This window comes from Hyaena hyaena, unplaced genomic scaffold, assembly GCF_003009895.1.
Source record: "Hyaena hyaena isolate Hyena2069 unplaced genomic scaffold, ASM300989v1 scaffold_71, whole genome shotgun sequence".
Classification (NCBI taxonomy): Eukaryota; Metazoa; Chordata; class Mammalia; order Carnivora; family Hyaenidae; genus Hyaena; species Hyaena hyaena.
The window spans coordinates 815,827-835,248 of record NW_024080704.1 but is presented as its reverse complement, the minus strand read 5'-3'; the positions used below and the strand labels follow the sequence as shown (position 1 = coordinate 835,248).

Below are 19,422 nucleotides of genomic sequence, written 5' to 3'. Positions count from 1 at the left end.
GGGATGGGAGGGGCAGAGGGAGGGTTGGTTACTCAAGTGTGCTCCCTCCCACAGAAGCGCTCAGTGTCCTGGGCTGGCTAGTTGGGGAAACCACAGAGACTTAAGTACAACAAGCTTAGGCGCAGGCCCTGGGGACCAGGCCCTCAGTGCACTGGCCAGGAGGGTGGAGTCCTCCTGAGCCTCTAACAAAAAATAAAGAGAATCAAAAAGGACATTCAGTGTGTGGGAGAAAAAAACACAATCCTCTTGGTCTAGTCCAAGTGACTCAGCCTCTGTGGGCCTCAGTTTCCTTGTTTGTGAGAGGGTTTGGACTAGTGATTTCTAAGACATGAGTTTTAAACTTGAACCAGTGTTCTGTCTTCCCCCGTCACCCCCACGTGTGAAATCGTGTGTGTACATACAGCTTTGTGAGGAAGAGAGATCATAGCTCTCATGTGCTTTTGTAAAAGGTCCATGATGCAGAGAAGGTCACACGTTACCGCTCTTATTCAGAGAGAGATCATCGGTCCCTGCCGGCCCCAGTATTGCCAAGGCGGAGCCCTTACCGATCTACTGCGTCCATTGCCAGGAAGCACTGGGGCGAATAGATTTGTGATCTTAGAAGAGGTAGAAGAAACCAAGGCAGAATGCAGAGGCAGGAAGTGGAGGGTTTGGGCAGAGCCAGACCAGCCCCGCCAGAGTGGACCTTAAAGAAACCAGAGCCAAGCAGGATTTTAACTTCTAAACACAAAACTTTATTACGCTGCTAGTTATGTCCTTTTGTGTGATATATTTAGGACCAAGTACTTAAGAGAAGTCCTAAGTATACCCTTGGGCTGATTTAGTTTCTACCCCCACTGATACAGGGACTCTTGTCCTCCTTCCCCATTCCAGCTTGAGGCACTTGGTGTCACAAAGAAAGTGGCAGCGGGCTGGAGAGATGAGGCTCGAGTCTAAAATCCCCCAGCACAAGTTAAGAACAAACTGCGAGGGGAAGTCTCCTTTTGCTTGGGATCCTCCCCAGGTTAGCACAAGGAAAGAACACAGAAGTTTCCATGAACACCACAGGAGGCTTTCCTATCTCTCAGCTCAGATAGAGGACTGCAGAGCATTTTCCCAGCCCCTACCCTGGCCTCTCTTCTCCCTGGTTACTTCCTGGCCCCACTTACAGTCCCACAAACCACCCCGTCTCCTGAGCTTTGCTCCTCACTTTCTTCTATGAGCAGCTTGAGCACAGGAAGCAAGAGGTCTCTCTGACCAGAGATCTCAGAAGCCCCCAAGGAGGCCCCGGGGAGCTTTGGAGAATGGGGACCAGATGGCTTCAAACAGGCCTGCCCCCTCCACCACCACAAGCCATGAGGAAGCCCAGGGCAGATGCTGTTCTGTATTGGCCCCTGTGCATGACCTTGCTCACCCCCCCTTGCCCTCCCCTACTCCGAATGAACAGTATACACATGCCATCAAAAGAAGAGGTACTGAAGCCGGGGAGACCCATGGGCATAGATCTCTTCTACCTTTGTGAGCTGGAAGGCGCCAAGGGTTGTCAGAGGAGTACAGGGTAACAGTCTGTGCATCCAGGAGGCTGGGGACAAAGCCCTCTGGCCTTGTTGGGGGTTGAGGGAGGAAACAGCCCCAGCTACCAAGCTCAGAAGCCTATGGCAGAGGTGGGAGGGGACACCTCATCACCTCAAAGTCACTTCTACTTCTCATATTCCCTTTTGGCTGTAGAATAGGTTTGTTCTGTTCCTCCCTGCAACCCCAGCTGTTAAGAAGAATCTGGTGCCACGGAGTGGGTGGAGGGAGAAGGCACGTCTTCTGCCTAGTCGCTGCCAGAGGCTAGAGTTAGTCCCCAGTTCCTCCAGCCGCGCCAGGTCCCCGCATATCCACCGCCAGAGACGCCACCCCTCCCAGGACAGAAAGGAAACTGAGCATGTTACTGGAGAGGAAGGAAGGGAGTCTGAGGTCCCGACTCCAGTCATAGGGCCCAGCCCCCTAGGGAAGGGAGAGCCCACAGTGCGGCGGAATGTGGCGCTCCTTAATTGCGATCCCCCACCAGCTGCAGCACAAAGGTGAAAATGTAGATGATGTCAGTGTAGATCTGCAGGGCACCAGTGATGTAGTCCTCTGGGCTGATGGTGTGCTTTCGGTTTCCCAGGACCAGCTGCGTGTCATAAGCCAGGAACTGCAGGAACAGGGAAGGCATGAGTGAGGACCCAGGGGCTTAGTGACCAGAGCTCCTTTATGGTTCTCTGTCCTCAGAGCCTCCGTGCCATGTGGTGTCCTTAGGGACACTTTAATGAACAGAAACCCAAGGTCTCTCCCCTCAACGGTTCACAGTCTAGGAAGGCAGAAAGACACGCCAGCATCTATAATACGGCCTGCTGGGTTCACAGCAGGCAGGTGAACGAGAGACGGCAGGGATGCCCAGAAAATCAGGCATCTCTTGATTCTGGAAAGAGGAGAGGGCAGTTGTGGCCTCATCCCCCGCCTCCCAAGCAGCCCCCCCGTTCCCCTTCCTAGAGACAGCAGGGCCTTACTCACCAAGGTGAAGCAAATGGCCCCCAGAGCAGCATAGACCATGTGGAGCCAGTAAATCTGGGGAGAGGGGACAGGGACAGTGTTAGAGATCTTAGCTGAGCAACGAACCCAGGCTGTCCCTTGGGGCCAGTTTCCCCTGGAATTCTGGCATCTGAGTGGGGATGCCCAGGAAGCTAGCTACATGAAAGAGCTACTTCTGGCTTCCAGATCTTGGAAGAAATTAGGAATAGTAACATATTTGGGGTGCCTGGCTGGCTCATTGGGTAGAGCATATAGGTCTTGTTCTCAAGGTCATAAGTTGGAGCCCCACATTGGATGTAGAGATTACTTAAAAAAATAAAATAAAATAACATTTGGCAGAGAAAACAGGCCATCCTCCAGGGGCGGGAGCGTGCTACAACACTCCACACGAGAGTCTCCTGTGGATGTTAGGTTTGCGGACCCCAGCCCTCCCAGGACACTCACATATTTGAAGGACAGCACAATGGCGGTGACAATCCCAGTCACCATGAGCACAATTCCCAGGACACAGAAGAGGCCTGTGCACGAGGTGAAGTCCACCTGCCAGGAAGGGAGGAGGAGACACCTCTCAGACAAGGGTCACAACTAGCAGCCCTGCCTCCCCTTCCAGGGAGTCCCAGTGCTGCTTCCTGGAAGGTATGGGTGTGACCATGACATTCTAAGGACAGACACAGGAAGTAGTTCTCTAGGTGCAGCCAGGAGGGGACAAGGACTAGGCTCTCCAAGGGAAAGCCCTGTCAGCTGCCACGCCCGGAGGGCCTGGTTCATAGAAGAAAGGGGGGGTGGCCAGAGAAGGGTCCCCCATACCCTCACCTTGGTCTGGAAGCAGAAGATGGTGACCGAAATGGACACCACAGCAGTGATGATCATTGCAATGATGACGGCTTTGGTTTCATACACACTGAAGGGAAGGAGGAGTCCGGAGAGGCCAAAGAGATGAATAAGCCATGTATGAATGCCTTCAAACCATCGCTTCTAGAAGGATCCTGCCCAGCATCCACCCATGCAGATGACTGCCGGCCCAGGGATGCCCCACTCCCCCATAATACTTCACAAGAGTGTGGTGATTTGTCCCTGAACATACCTGGAAATGGTGCCCGTCATGAAGCCCAAGGCGAGAGTCTGAAGGAGGACAGAGACAAGAGTGAAACAGTGAGGAAGAGTGAGGAAGGGGGTGTGGAGGCACGGCCACGGGAGATTGCCAGAGCTGGGGGGGCACATGTGACTGAGTAGGAAAGAGGCAGCCCCAAGGAGACCAAGGCCATGGGTCGGGTTAGGGTCAGGGAGGGAGCCAGGGCATCTTCCACAGTGGCGTCCCCAGCCCTTTCCCTGGAGCCAACTCTCACACCCTCACCACACCCTCCCTCAACCCTTCTAGACTTACAAAGAGGGTCAGCAGGATGATATTCCATGGGAAACGGCGTCTGAAGGGAAAGAGACCACAATTAAGCGACCTGGGTCTAGCCCAGTATCAGAGGCTCCTTTAGCAGAAGGAAGTTCTTGGCTCAAGTGCGTAGAGAATTAGGCCTTGACTCGGGGTTGGGGAGGCCGGCGTGGCCTTTAGTACCTGCTCCGGTGTTCTTTGCAGGGACAGCATGGGGCAGTGGGACAGGTGCAGTTCTTACACTGCCTGTGTGACTGTGAGAAAGTTCCTCAACCTCTCTGAGCCTTGGGTCCTTCCTATTTGTTAAATGGCTAAAATGTTACATATCTTGCAAATGTACTGTAAACATAACCGCCACGTGGCTGAATAGATCTTACACACCCAGGGGACTTTGTACCCACCTCAACTTCAGCTGCACCCGTGACCATGCAGCTGCGTAGGGACCCCCTGGCTTCCCCCAGACACTTGGCCCCTCGCCTGCCCCCCACCATCCCTTCTCATCTGTCTGGGACTCACCTGGGTCCCTGGCAGCAAGCGAGGGTCAGATAGGTGGCCAGGAAGACAGCACTGGGGAGAGAGAGATGAGGAAGTGGACTACAGGCCCAGCCTGCCCCTCAGCCCCATCGGGCCCCGCCTGGTGGCACTCACCAGGCCAGCAGGCTGGGGGCCGTTCGGAAGTCCGAGGGGAAGCCACCCAGGACAAGTACCCCCGCCAAGGGCACTGAGAGCCTCTGAGACGGGGTGTGGCCAGGAAGGAGGCTGATGGCAACCGTGGCAGACAGACCAGGAGAAGGTGCGCACCATTCAGCAGTGTGCGTGCTGCCACCCGCCCCCAACCCCCGCTCCCAGCCCTGTGTGCTGCCGCTCCTCCCTGGGTGGCTCGCACCCCCTGCCCCCCGCTGCCCTTCCCAGCACAGCTGGCAGCCCAGGGGGGCCCCTCAAAAAGTATTCTGATCGCTGCCCTGAGAAAAGCTGGTCAGTTGTCCCCTCCCCCCTCGTGTCATTGTCCCATCCCCAACACACACCCACACACACACCCACACACACACACACACACACACACACAGCAGAGAGAAGCAGAGACTCACTAGGACACATAGTAGACAAACAGGTTTCTCCTGACGAAATCACCAACCGGCTTCCTGTGGAGCAGGAGAGGACAAGGGAGAGGAGTCACACCGTCACTGTCTCACCATCACACCTCGGCCTGGCTGCCTCCCTGCCCGGGCCCTCCCGGCAGCCGGCCACCCTGACCACCGCATGCCAACTCCCCTTCCAGTCCATCTGGGCACAGTGCCCCGCCCCCCGCCCCGCACTCCCAGCAGGGGCCCCACAGCTGGTGAGCCTGGGGCAAAGTCCTCAGACTCACACAAAGGTGAAGATGGCGATGATGGCCACCGTGATGAGGAGCTGGATGGAGATGATGCTGTAAACCTGGAACACGGTGGGGGACGGGGGGGGGAGCACGCGTCACCATCCCCCGTGTCTTCTCAGGAAGCAGCCAGTCCCCCCAAGGAGCCCTAAAGACCTACCACCCCACCCACAACTTTTACAGGTGGGGAGGGGGCTCCTTCTTAATTATGAAGGATCTACTTCTCACTTAATTTCCACTAGATCTCTCCTCGGCTACAGCCTGGCCCGAAGGCCACCCGGTCCTCAAGGAGTCTGGCTCAGATACTATACACACCCTCAGAGCTGGCCCCCACCTCCAGCTGCTCCTTGACATCTCCCCCTCTTTGTCCAACATCTAGCCTCAGTTCCCTACTTATCCCCCTGCCTCGTTGCACTACTCCGTGCAACCTCCACACTTCCAGCAGTTCAGTGTGACATCTGTCGGGTATCTACCTACTTCGGTATCTACCTGCTCAGAGCAGGGCGTCATGCAGATGTGAGATGGGGGAGGGATGGGGTATAAAAAAGCATGATCATGCTGGCTTCGAGTTGCCCACAGTCTAACAGGAGAAAGAAGTTTGGTGATGGTAGAACACTTTGGCAGAGCCCACCTAGATTTTCCCAGATTGAATCTGTCCCCCACCACGAGGTCAAGGAAGAAAGGAGTGAAAGGTGGGAAACGTGGGTCAGCGGAGCTGGGGGCCCCCCTGAGGGCAAGGCAGGACTAAAGAGAATTCAGAAGGCAGCAGCACATCTGTGTGGAAATGATGCCCTGGAACTAATAGTGCCTGGCCTTCCCCACCCCTCCCCCGCCCCACCCCATTCCCACAGCCCCGCCCGGCCCATAGCTCACCTTTCGGATGAAGACGTGTCGGACTTTCCTGTCATCCCACTCTCCGGACCCAAAGCTTTCACTCACCGCTCTCTCCTCCCCATCATAGCCCTGGCCTGGACCTGGGGACAGATCAAATATGACCAACTGGGGCCTTGGGACATGTGGCCTCAGTCCCAAAGCCTGAATGACATTATCTCAGCCAAAAGACAAGGGCTGTGACTCAGGAACTCCTCACCCAAGTTGGGTCCTCTAGATGCCCTCAGAGTAACCAGTGATGGCCTGGGCACCATATGGAACCGTGTGTCCCTGTCACAAGGAAGCTTAGGTGTAAGCTGTTCCATCAGTGCACATTCACAGATGGCTCCTGGATAAGGGTGCTCAGCCGACACCTGGGTGCTCTGGGGGATGAATGCTCATGGTCTTCATCTAGGGGCAGCGATCTAGTGAGGACGCCAGGCAGGGGCTGCAATCTAGTGAGGGCCAGAGCAGGGGCGTCACAGATGGAAGGAGGAAGAGAAAGGTAGGAACACAGTGCGTTATGTGCGGAGGGTGGAGAACAGAGTGAGGACCGTAATCTACATCCGGCAAACATCACTCGGGGATGCCAGTGGTCTGCATGCACAGGACAAGCATGACTGTGACCATGACTGACACACTCATATTCCCACCAAAACAAATATGGCCAGCTGAGAGCGGGCCATGCCCCAGGATTCCAGAGGCTATAGGACTCAAAACATTTCTTTGGTGCCTCCTGGGATGCTGCTTTCAAAATCCACATGTGAGCCATTCAGGAAAAATCCCTGCATTCTAATCTCTCATTTCTGGCCAAACAGAGTATTTACCTGCCATGACATTTATGAAACATCCAAATGACCTCTGGATGTCTGCAAAACTCAGATGTTACCTTAAAGGATGATGACTTGTCCTCAGCATGAGAATGTTTAAGGAAAAAAAAAGTGCCTCGGGTACCAAAGTTCCTAGAAGAGAGGGGTCCGGGGGGGGGAGGTGGCAGCTGTCTAGTTAGGACACGGAAATGGCTCACCCTGCCACTTTCTCATCTAATGGGGAAGTTCTGCTGTGTGCCTATGGACTCAGTCTCCTTGCTCAATAAAGGGGCTAGTAGGTGGCTTAGGGGCCAGGTGCTGAGGGGACAGGTGGAGAGGGAGCAGGCAGCTTGGGGGACCAGGTGCTGAGGAGACAGGGGGCAGGTAAAAAAGATGGTGAGACAGGAGAGATCTAAGGAGGAGATGAAAAAAGGGATGAAACAGGAAGCTGAGATGGAAGGAAAAGAGGGGTGGCCTCGTGTGGTGTTACACGTGCCGCCTCATCCCATCCCCCCCTCAGCGGCCTCTCAGGGACTCACCGTAGTTCATGGGCATCGGGTGGATGGGCGGCATAGGCTGTGGATAGCCAGCAGGGTGACCATAGCCAGGCTGTGGATAGGCAGGGTAGGCAGGGTAGCCACCGGGCAGGACAGACGGCTGCCCGTAGCCCCCCTGGGGTGGAGGGCCAGGGTACAGGGGGTTGCGGTCCTCATACGGAGGGGGGGCACTGGGGCTGGACATGGCCGCTCAAGGGCTGAGGGCACCTCAACAGCTGCCAACAGCTGGCACCTGAAATGGAGATGAGAAAATCAGTCAGGAGTGCCCAGCCCCAGCTCACCGGGCCCCAGGCTAGGCTGCCTCTGTGGAGTGGGAACCCTCATATTTTTTCTCTTGATCATGATCACAGCGTGTCATCCTCCGCCCACAGCCCATCCTCCCCGTCCCACCAGCTCAGCCCCTGCCCCTCTGCCTTCATGCCAGCTTTCTGTCTACGGCCCTCCCTCTGGTGCTGCTCTGCGCCCCTGGAAAACGGGAGAAGGGGGATTTATGCAAGAACCAAGAGCAGTCACCGGGCATCGGTGGTGTGAGAGACGAGCAACGGGAGCCTGGGAACTCCCCTGTGCTCATTTAAGAAAAGTTTCCAGTGACCAGGGAAGGAGCCTGATGGCCCCAGCCAAGCCTGGACGTGAGTCACACGGCCAGCCGGCCAGCCGGGACCCATTGAAGGGGTCAGCCCAGCCCCCACGGCAGCTGGCAGGAGCGTCAGGCCTGAAACGCAGAGCTGGGGAGGAGCCAGGGCTCTAAGTGGAGGGGGAAGGGGTGGAGGACAAGCTAGCCCCAGGGCTGAGCCACCCGGCCCAAGCGGGAGGGCAGTGGGCCCGTGGCCAGTGGCTGAGTCAGGGGACGCCAGAGAGGCCTGGGCGAGGAGGTGCCCAGGGCTGGCCACTCAGGGCTAGAGAGCCACACAAAAGGTCAGGCCAGAGACAGGACTTTCTGGTTCTTTCAAATAACAGCTAAGGTGCATCTGATGGGTGTAGCCGCGTCTGGCTGTCACCGTTCCCTTCACGGCCTTGCTGGGTAGTGGATAGCGTGTACTGGGCGCCGAATCCACCTTGTGGGGAGAGACCCATGTTTTGGACTCTGGTATCCCCGTGATTGCTGCCTATTCTAGCAGGGAGGAGAGTGCACTGACAAGTCATGCCTCAAGACCCAGCAGGTGCCTTCTCTGCCACAGGAAGAGTCCTGCAGCCTGGGGAGGACTGAGGAACGAGGAGAAACCCCAAAAACACAGCTGAGAGGGACCTCCAGGTGTTATGGCCCCAAATGCTCAAGTTAGAGAAGAGGAACAAGGCGCAGAGCAGTGAGGCGACTCGTGACTCCCCAGGGTCACAGAACCAGCAGGTTAATGGTACAACCAGACCCGAGGCCGCCGAGGTCCTGGGTCTGTGTCCTCTGTATTAGGCTGTATTCTTTCTGCCTCTTAGGCCAAATAAATGTCCGCCAGCCCTGCTGATCCCCTCTGAGGTGGCCAAGATGGGGGCTTGGGAGAAGCTAAGGAGGAGGCCCCTGAAAAGCCTTGACAGGGCCACGACCTCCTCCTACAACATCTCCCAAGGGCCAGACCTTTAGGACCCCTCAGGGAGGAAGTGCCCCCAGATCCAGGCCGGGGACATGCTCAGCACCTCTGCTAGAAGGAAGAGAGACCGGCCCCTCCTGTGAGGGCACCCGCACCGTCCAGGGATCAGATAAAGGACTGGCTCATCTCTTCTCTCTTAGGAGAACTGGGATAATTCAGAGAGGACGGTGGTGGGGAGGGCCAGGGAGGAGGCATCGAGTAACAGAGCAGGGCTCTAAATGGGTTACTTTGAGAAAAGCTGGTCTCCATCTTCCCCGAGTAGATGGCCCAGCGTAACGAGAATGCGCCAGGTCAGAAATGAGAAAGGCCCTTCTAACGGTGAGGATGTGACAGCAAACCAAGGCTTCAAAAGCAAGGTCATGGTGAAGGTCCTGCACAAGTCATGAGGTGAAGGTGAAGTTCGTGCAGGAGTCACGAGGAGTAGGTGAAGGTCCTACTCCACGAGTGGAGAAGGGCGACCTGAGGAAGTTAAGGAGCAAAACACAACAAGGCCGAGCACAGAGAGTGAGCTTAAGAGACGGAGATGCTGACTGCTGTGGGGGTGCCCCGGCCTTCCGCACGGACAGGGAAACTGGTGCAAATAGTTATAATACGCTGGTCTTCATAGAATTTGAAAAAGTAAGAAACACAACTGGCTCTCCTCCCCCGAGGCAAGAGGCTCCTTGTCCCTGCACCCCTCTGCCCGTCCCTCTCCCAGAACCGCCCTTTTACTCCCCAAGAGGATGGCATCCTGTTTATAGGCAGAGGCACAAACAGGTCACTTCTGGAGTAGGGCTATATCTAAAGCTTATTTAAAAAAAAGAAAAGAAAAGAAAGGAAGAAAGGAAAGAAGGAAGCAAAAGGAAGGAAAAGGAAGAAAGGAAAGAAAGAAAGGGGCACCTGGCTGGCTCAGTCAGTAGAGCCGGTGACTCTTGACCTCGGGGGTATAAGTTCAAGCCCCATGTTGGGTGTAGAGATTACATAACAACAACAACAACAACAAAACCTTACTGTGGAGTAGGGCTATGTGTCATCATTACAGCCATCTCAGCGCCGGGGCCCGGTGATGCCCACCCATCTGGGTGACGGCACACAGGTGAATAGGCTGAACACGGCCCAAGAGGCACTGGCAGGAGAGGCCCTGTGGTTCGAAGCCCCAGCTGGGCCACCACAGGGGATGTCTCCATGACCTGGCCCTGTGTCCTGCGGGGGGTGCTCCTCTATAAAATGAGGTGTTATGGGTCAGATGATCTGTGAGCTCATTTCCTGCTCTAACAGGCTGTGAACTATCTGAGGCACCCAGCAACATGGGGTTTGCCCTTTACCCGGCCAGCGGCGGCCCCTTCCTCCTTCCTCTAAGCCCAGCCCAGCAAACAGGCTCCTTCCCAGACCACAGGGGCTGTGGCCCCAGGGTGCCCGGTTAAATCACAGAGAGGAAAGTCAGCCTGGGATCGGCCACCAGGTCTCCAGGGCCTGGTCCAGCTCAGAAGGCTGCTGACTCACCAGGACGCCCTCTGCACTCTCCCACCCCTCCCTTTGACTCCTCCGGTTTCAGAGGAATTCACCAGTAGACCCGCCTGCTGGAGACACAGCAATTCACAGTCCAGTTCTCCAAGGGCTCAGCCACCAGCCCATGCTCACCAGAGACTGGCACTGACCACGTCACCTCACTATGCCTCAGTTTCTCCACCTGGAGAATGGGTTTCCCACTCTAATGGCACCCTCCTCAGAGTGTAAAAATATGCATAAAGCACTTAGAAGGGTCCCTGACCCCTGACAAAAACAGTAAATGGTGGCTCTTTATGGTTATTATATTATAATCCTTACAGTAGTCCACAGGGTGGGTAATGTTACCCCTGTTTACAAATGAAGAAATAGAGGCTTAAGAGAATTCAGTCACTTGCCCAAAGTTACTTAGCTAGGGTGGACGAAGTGAACATCTGAGTGCCAAGACAGACGGCAGAGCCCACACTCTCATCCCTCATTTTGATGCCCCGTCTACCTATGCCTCTTGTCCCTACTCACGGCTACCTGTCTAAGACCCTCGAATGACAGCAGAAGGCTTACATAGCAAAGGGACACCAAACCATTCAGCCCCCTCCATAATTCCCCATCTCCTGGTTCCCAGACAACCACCAGGAGGTGAGGAGGGTAGTCAGAGCTAGAGAGTCATAAATGCCAGAGCTGAAAGCAATCTCGCTCATCTAAGGCAGGCCAACCCCCCTGCTTTACCAACCAGACAGGGAAGTCAAGTGACCTCTCCATGGTCATGGTCACAGAGCTGGGCCTGGGGCTGGGCCTACATCTCGGCTCTCTGGTGTGAAGTCCTGGGCACAGGAGAGAGAGAGTGTGCAGTCGAGTCAGAGGGGTGGCCGAGCGCAGCCACACTCCCCTCTGAGCAGTACCGGGTGGGCAGGGACCTCGGCCCACAGCAGCCACACTTCCAGGCCCGCCCCCTGACACCTGCCCAGCCCTCATGCGGACCCTGGTCACTCTCTGTCATCAAGGCCTCAGAGAAGGATGAGGTTTAGGGCCAGCATCTGCCCAGGCGGCGGGGAAAGAGGGAAGTGGTGTTTACTTTCAGAGCTGTGGCGAACCAACAGTAGGTGCTGGAGAACATGGGGTCAAAAGAGAAGGAAGGGAGAGAGGAGAGGGCAGTCTGGTGCCAAAGGCTAGAAACCAGGAACCAGACCATTTGCGTTCTGCCAGGAGCCAGGAGCTAGTGGAGGAGCTCACAGTCTCCACCGGCTAAAGGGGACCTTTAGGGTCCCCACTGGAAGCCCAAGTGGTCCTAAAAGACAGTAGGCGTTCTGTTTCCCCTGAAGACACTCCAACGACAGGGAGCAAGGCGGTGCCACTTGCAGACAGCCTAAATCAGTAGAACATTCTTCCTCACCATGCCTGTTATCAAGACATTCTGACTGCCCTGTCCTTGCCATGTTACAGATCTAAGTCTGCTCCCCCATCCTCACGGCCCCATGGCCCCAGCAGAAGGAGCCAGAAGCTCTCCTTTCTCCTCCAGACTCAGGCGGCCCAGCAGCGGCAGTGGGCGGGCTCAAACGCAGGACTTGTTGGCTGTCAAGGTTTTCAGGTACAGCCTTGGGGAAGCAGCCCCTTCCCCCCCACCCCCCACCCCAGCCACCTCAGTGTGGCCACCACCATCCAGCCAGCCAGGGCCCAGGCTCAGCTGCCCCTGGGGCACCTGAAGGGTTAAGGCTCCAGAACCTGCAGAGAGGAGGCCTGAGCTACTGAGTTGCTAGCTTGCTGTAAGCGGGTGTGCGTTGGAGGGAGGGGCGGAAAGGAGCAGCTGACAGGGCCAGGCAGCCTGCCCTCCTCGCTGCCAGGAACGGATGCCCGGAGCCAGAGTGGAAAGAATAGCTCAGAGTGTGCATCTCAGGAAACCCCACCCAGCAGACACAGGAGCACAGCCCCTGCCTCTTAGGACGGTCTCCTTCCCCGCCTTTTCCTCCACCTGCCCCCAGCTCCTCCAGCTCTCCCCAACCCCCAAGAACCGCACCCCACCTCCACACCCTGGCACAGAGCCCCCCAGGGCACACGAGTAAAAAGATACACCCAAGAGTGTCTGGGCAAGTCACCAGGCCTCTGCACCCGGACCAAGAGGCCCAGAATCAACTTATCCTTCTGTCTGCCTGGCTTCTGGGAACAACAGCATGACTGAGGGGATCTAAAACCTGACGCAAGAGCTGGAGTGGCCTTTAGAAATCATCTGGTTATCTGACAGACAAGGAAGCCCCAATGCCAAGAAAGTTCCTGTCCCAGCCCACAAAAGGGCCTCTTGGTCAGAGGTTTGGAACTTCCATTCCCAGCCCTGCCCAGTAAGGCAGAGCCAGAATGAGACACCCTTCTCCCCCCTCCCCCCACCATTCCCCTTCCCCGGCCGCTGCCCTGGTGCCCTCTTGCTCAGAAGTAGATAAGCCTGCCAGCCCATGACTTCCGTCCCAGCCCCCAGGCTCCAGCCAGGGCGGCCTCTCTGGGACCTGAGGCTGACTGGGGTGAGGAAGATGCCCTGGAGAGCGGGGTGACCCAGGCCCCACAGCTCCATCCCCCTTCAGTGGGGGGCAGTGTGCGTAAGCCTAGTGACCCCAGCCACATCTGTGGCTCCCAAAGGCCAGGAAATGCAGATGAGGAAGGAGAATCCAGAAACACACCCCCTATCCACCTCATTCTTTGCGTTTCATCTCTGCCTGTCAGCTGGACTTCAAGGTTAGGAAGGAGGAGAGGCAGACATAATTAACAACCCACCATGAGAATGGAGACTAACCCTTCTCTGTGACAGGCAGAGAAGGAAGAGAACCACTCACAGCAGTAAGCACCGTGTACCTGTCACTGGCTACTCAGCCAAGTCTGAGCCTCACAACGGCCCTCTGGGGTGCACGTCCTTACCCCCATTCTATAGACAGAACTGAAATTCACACAGAAACAGACCTAGGGTCCCACTGCAGGCAAACAGCAGAGATGTGTCTGAACCCACATTTGATGTCTGATTTTAGAGTTCATGCCCTCTGCTTTGACACCTGGTGGGAACAGAAGCCCCTGGGGCACCCCCACCAGCCACCTGTGTGCACAGGCCAGCACCTGGGGCGGGCCAAGGTAGCGAAGACCTTTTCCTTTGCACAAAGTCAGTCCACGCCAGAGCCCTGGGTTAGAAGGCAGGGAGCGGAGTTCTTGTCCTGGCCTTAACCCCACTGTGAGTCAGGGTGGGCCACTCCACATCTCTGTACTCTCTTCTCCATAAAACAAGTACGTGCGACCAAAAGATCCAGTCTGTTCCAGCTCCAAGAGCCTCTGATTCTGGATGAGCAGTGGGTTTCAGGGCAGAATGACCCACTTCCTAAAGCATCTACGCTGGGGTCACTACTGATGTAAAATGTCCACAGAGGCAGAGGCACCTGACATTCCAGGTTTGGGACTGGCCCTAATGCCCTCTCCTCCCAAACTGCCCCCATATTGCCCTCTGGACCCTACAGCCAGCATTTCCTGCGTGCTCACTTACCCCAGAGTCTGCGGAGAAAGTGTGTAACTCCGTAGATAGTGAAGAGTACCAGGCAGGAAAGGCAGGAGATCTGGGCTCAAAAGTCCTAACCCTGCCAGCAGGCCAGTGATCTATTCCTTTTCCCCCAAATCAGCCCCCATGGGGCAAAGGGGAGGGACTCTTACCCAGAACCATGGAGTGAGTTGAAAGCTAAAATCATCCAGCCAGGCATTTCCCAGACTGCTCGAAAGAACACCACCCTGGGACATGTTAACAGATGAGCTCTGAAACAGAGAAGCCTGAAAAATCCATACCCCTTTTGGAAACTCCCAAGGCACAAGGGCATATTTAGCCTCTGAGCAGCCCTGCAGTGAGCAGAAGCTCTTCAGCTCTGTTTAACCCAGTTTCCCTCCAAACTTGCTCACGCCTGAAACATTTTTATCAGAGCATACCTAATTAATATCCATTGGGATCCTGACCAGGCCACCTTAGTTTTACAGAGAGACCCAACCCTGAGAATGATTCATGTCCTAACTCCTCATATCTTAAAACCCTTGTCCCTCTACCCAGTCCTCAAAGCAGTCACATGAAGTACAGGCATGCCCCCTCACTCTGAGTCAGCTCAATGCCAGAGTCCACTGCAAGGGTCCTTCCTCTCCTCTCCACCCCCCACCTCCTAGACAGCTGCTATTCTCATCTCCACGGTGGAATTTACTGATTTACTAGCCAAGGACCGGGGGACATCCTCAACTAGCATAGCACTAGGAGACTGGCATCGCCGAACATCACCTTGAAGTCAAGGGAAAAAACACAAATTGTTAAACACAAGAAGGACTTATTCTTATCTTCCTCCCTGACCAATGTTGAGTACTCTCAGTACCTAGCACTGTGGCCTGTGGGCTTCTGAATATCATCTCTGCTTCAAAACAAGACCCAATGTTTTGGTCTAGAATCTCAAACTCTGAGGGCTGGAGAATCTGGTCAAGGCCCTCCCCTGTACAGCAGTCCTGACAGAATACTCGAGAAAGCCCACATCAGTGTTAACCATATTGTTAGCAGAGACCTTCTTCCCAGAGAGCTGTCTCAGCCTCCACTCTGGCCCTGCTACTCAGCCCTCCATAGACACAAGTGTCCCTTCTCTGGGGCCTCTGCTCTTTCTGAAGGACCCTGGATGAGAAGTTTGGGGGGGGCGGAGTGCTCTGAGGCAGACAACTTCCAGCTGAGGCCCCTGTTCTCATGGGAGGAGTCTGAACTGAGGTGGCTATTACCCCGGCTCATGACATGAAGCTCTCCCCACACTTAAGGTGTAACCCATCATTACCTCTCTGACGTGCCCGTTTTTACAAGCGAGGCCCTGAAGTCATGGCACCAGAAGACAGAAGAAGTCAGTGCCTGTGACATTTGTGTGGTCCCACCACTTCTAAGTTACAGACTGGGTCCTCTGTTTGGGTCCCATGACTAGAGAGACAGGGACAGCAGGCAGGTGAGGAGAAAGTATGGCTGCTCCTTGGCCCCAGACAAAGCAGCCCCAAGGCGGCACCTGGCTCCCCCTGCCCCCACTGGCCAGGCCAAAGGCGCCAGCTTTGAAACCAAAGCTTACTGGTGAGATGAATATTTCAGAGCCCCAGAGAACTGGACACCTGAGGGACCTGCCACGACATCTGGCTCTGACCCTGGTTCCCAGGCCCACCCCCACTTCATCCCATGTCCAGGTTCCTCAGGTAGAACGCCACCGCCTGATACCACACCCAGGCCACAGTGGGGTGAGAGGGGATGGAGACCCCTGGGGACAAGCTGATGCAGGACCACAGATCAGGGCCCAAGCCTCCCAGCAGCCTTCCTCTGCTTGCCCTGCCACCGGCTCCCGGCTCCTTTCCCGGCTCCACTTGTTTTCCCCTTTCCCATGTTCCCGTTGGGTTTCTATGCTGACCCAAAGGGGCGACGAGGAGCACAGTACTTCCCTGTAGCTTTCTGAATCCAGCCTGAGGACAGCGGCTGGAAGTAGGCAGGCTGAGGCAAAGACATGGTGACAGGGGTGGTACTTCCCCATGCCAAGCATAGGGGGGCTGCTGACCCCTACCCCCACTCACTCAGACTCACTTACCTGTCTACATCAAGGCTGGCACCAGGCTCCCCGGCTGCTCCCCTCCCCCTCCCACCAGCCGAGGGACCTGATAGCCTCATCCCACCCACAGCTGGCCACTCTGGGGGCTCGTACAGTGGACACGCCCTGTGACACACGCGCCAGAAAGAGGCGGACGTGACACCGAGACCCTTGCCCGCTCGCTGGTGCCCACCACCCACTGCTCGACTCCCAACGCTAGACAGGCGCCAGTCGGCCTCCCGGGGAGCAGCAGGAAAGCGAAACTCCAAGGGCGAGGGCCACAGATTCCTATTCCAGCGCCGCCTCCCTGGGCCGAGCACTCGGACAAAGTTTGGGGGGCCGCCCCAGCCCTGGCTCCGGCCCCGCCGGAATGGGGTCCCCAACTCCCGCCGGCCCCGGCCCCCTGGCTTGCCTGGCCGCTCCGACGGTGCGCTCTTGGCCTCCCTCCCGGCGCTGCGAGTCCGGCACCAGAGCGCGCTGGCCTGGCCTGGGCTGGGCTGGGCTGGGGCTCCGCGCCCCGCCCCATCGTCCCAACCCCGTGGGGCGGGGCCTCGTGGCGCCACCAGGGGGCGCTGGGGTCCGCCCGGGGGTCCCGCCCGCGTCCGCCCGCGTCCGCCCGCGTCCGCCAGCTGCGCGCGCGCCTCCCGAGGCCCCCGACGTGATTCTATGGTTTTCAGGTTAAAAGGCAATATGTGATCACCGATGGAAACTTAGAAAAACAAAAAAATAGAGGAGGAAAATCACTTCTTTCCACGCCTCCCGACCCCCTGCGGAAAGCGCTTGCGTTCGTGCTTCTTTGCTTTATATGATGTTTTAAATATTACTTCTATTTTACTTAACATTTTATCAAGAACATTTTTCTTGTCACTAGATAATTCTTCAGAAGTGTAATTTTAACGCCGCAAAGTATACTACCACATAGCTATGCTGATTTATTAAATCAATTTCCTACTAGAGGACATTTAAACTGTTCCCATTTTTTATTATTAAACATAAATCCGTGAACACCCTTGACAATTCCCTTCTTTTAAGCCAGACACACTTTTCAAGTTTAAAACTTCAAACGTCCAAATGTAGAGAGGGAACTGGGCATCTCTGACCCTGGGAACTGAGACATTGCCTGCTTGAAGTTACTTCAACCAGGAAGGCGGGTGTTTGAGCGTCAGAAGGCCCTACTTGGGATGTAGGTTACTAGTATTAGTGTGCCTGTCGTCCCACCCTCCCGGTCACTAATGCAAGGATGCCCTCCTAAGTACCATTTCACACACCAGGAAATGGGTCTAGGGAAGTTTTGAAACATTGCCCAAGTTCGTATAGTTGCAAAGTCCATGTTTTTTTCCATTACGCCAAAGCTGCTGGTAGATGAACAGCTTATTTCAGGTGCTTATCTGGTGCTTATCTAGTGCTAATAAGCTACAGATCAACACTACATCAGAATGTCTTTCACAGCCTGTGGGCGCTAACTTTCTGAATGGAGGGGGCGGGTGGGGGTGGGCAGGTAGACTTGAGAAAAGCACAGCTAGAAATGAATGCGGGTAGACCACCAAGACGACCTGAAGCCCTCCTGATTCCACACCCATCACTAAGCACTTTTCTTTACGTGATTATCTCTGGTGATCAGTCCAGCTCTGTCACAGAGCAAGACTTAAGAAGGAGGGGCCCATGGACTTATCTGGAAGCTCATGTGCATACCAAACATAAGTGAAAACAGTGTGCTTACTAGTAAGCATAGTAAGCAAAATTACCACTTAGATTATATATTTCAAATGAACTAAAATACAGATGTTTTTAAAATTACTCCCCCCACCCACACATGCATGTACTATGTATGTTTATTTGTATAGATACCATTTAAGGAGTTAACTTAGGGGGGCTGGTGGACATTATGGCAGGCTCAGTCCCCCAGCCACCCCAAACCCCAATGTAAATTCAGTTCTTAGGGGGCCACAGACCTCATTTTAGGAAGTCCCCTCTCTACGTGTGAGCTCACCAGCAAGAGCTGACAGGAGCACAGCCCCTGATAGCAGAATAGAGCCATAGGTGAGGTGCAAAGGCTTGCAGAATCTGGACAGATCTCCAGACACTCCTTCATGTTCTCTACCCTTGGACCCGTTCCCCAGAAGGTACCCCTCCCCTTTCTGGGAACTGCCAGAACAGTCTCTAAGGAAATTTGTTTTCCAGCCAGCAGTCACATCTGTGCCATGGGAAAGTGGAATGTGGGGACACACATCGCCCCATGGAAAAGTGGAATGTGGGGACCCACACCGTCAAGCCCTATGTAACCCTTGCTGCTTGCTTTCTCCTGGGCCCATTTTCTGATCATGGAATCAAAAGTATAATCCTAAGAGAATCTGAAATGAAGCACCTGGCCCAGGGCACACGAGAGGCCTTCAGTAAATGATGCCTCCTTCTCTTGACCCCTATTTATCCCTGGATAGAAAGGATAAAGGTGTTATTTGTAAGACTCTTAGCAGATCATTAATTAAGCCCTACTGTCTGTCAAGCAGACAGCAATTTCTCATTCTGGACAAAACTGAAGGACACAGCTCCTGTCCTCAAGAAACCCACGGTCTAGGGGAGATGGTTAAAGACCACCTAATTATAATTTTGACAGTTTGGCAAGTGCTGAGGTGAAGAAGTGTTCACTTGGGAACAGTATTTTATCTTAAGCAAGGGGTTTAGGGCCCTCATCCCAGCAATCTAGGATTGGGAGGGTGGGAGTGGTGAGAAGTTGGGCTGAGCAAGGAGACAGGGAGTCAGAACTGAGATTTTACCTCCAGGGCAATGGGAGGCATGTGACTATCAGCAGTCACCTAGAAGGAGGGTGGGAAGGTCGTGGGAGGCTCGCTGGGGCCCCTGGAGTAGAGTCGCCAGCTTCAGCAAATGAAGATGCAGGATGACCAGTTTTATTTGAACTTCGGACAAACAACAAATAATTTTTTGCTGAAGCATGTGTCATTGCCGCATGTAATATTTGGAAATACTTACACTAAAAATTACTCCTTGCTTATCTGAAGTTCAGATTTAACTGGGCGTCTTGTATCTTTCTGTCAACCCTGCCCTGGGAGGAAAGTCAAGTTCAGTCAAGTCAGGGCAGCAGGAGGCAGGGTAGGGGGAATGAAAGGAATCAGCGGCTGTTTGTTTTAGGGACTGGGGGTAGCCAAAGCTTAATGATTGATGAGAGGAGGGGCCGAGGGAGGTAGGGAGGAGTGGGCCCCTAGAGTGGTTTCCCAGGA

The 19,422-nt window shown here is 55.0% G+C and overlaps 2 protein-coding genes across 5 annotated transcripts in view; one reads left to right on the top strand and one right to left on the bottom strand.

Moving 5' to 3' along the window:
- The window catches only part of PNKD (PNKD metallo-beta-lactamase domain containing), a 58,586-nt gene that overhangs the window by 2,753 nt on the left and 36,411 nt on the right, over positions 1-19,422 (top strand). The gene's annotated exons all lie outside the window — the stretch shown is intronic.
- TMBIM1 (transmembrane BAX inhibitor motif containing 1) lies at positions 712-16,700 on the bottom strand. 2 transcript variants are annotated; one of them, XM_039233131.1, is made up of 12 exons: positions 16,599-16,700; positions 7,513-7,762; positions 6,168-6,268; positions 5,292-5,356; positions 5,011-5,064; positions 4,439-4,489; positions 3,923-3,962; positions 3,623-3,660; positions 3,352-3,439; positions 2,983-3,078; positions 2,521-2,574; positions 712-2,161 (listed from the first exon to the last, which is right to left on the bottom strand). In XM_039233131.1, exons 2-12 carry the CDS (start codon positions 7,712-7,714, stop codon positions 2,015-2,017), a joined length of 936 nt encoding a protein of 311 aa, XP_039089062.1. In that variant the 5' UTR covers positions 7,715-7,762; positions 16,599-16,700; the 3' UTR covers positions 712-2,014. The 2 variants fall into 2 exon arrangements, with proteins under 2 accessions (XP_039089062.1, XP_039089063.1); XM_039233132.1 differs by lacking the exon at positions 16,599-16,700 and adding an exon at positions 11,326-11,416.

Coding starts and splice junctions, on each gene's coding strand:
- TMBIM1 (XM_039233131.1), bottom strand. CDS start 7,714: ATGTCCAGCCCCAGTGCCCCCCCTCCGTATGAGGACCGCAACCCCCTG. Junction 3,661..3,922: donor TCATCCTGCTGACCCTCTTT/GTAAGTCTAGAA, acceptor GTCCTCCTTCAG/ACTCTCGCCTTGGGCTTCAT. Junction 3,079..3,351: donor TCTTCTGCTTCCAGACCAAG/GTGAGGGTATGG, acceptor CCTTCCTGGCAG/GTGGACTTCACCTCGTGCAC.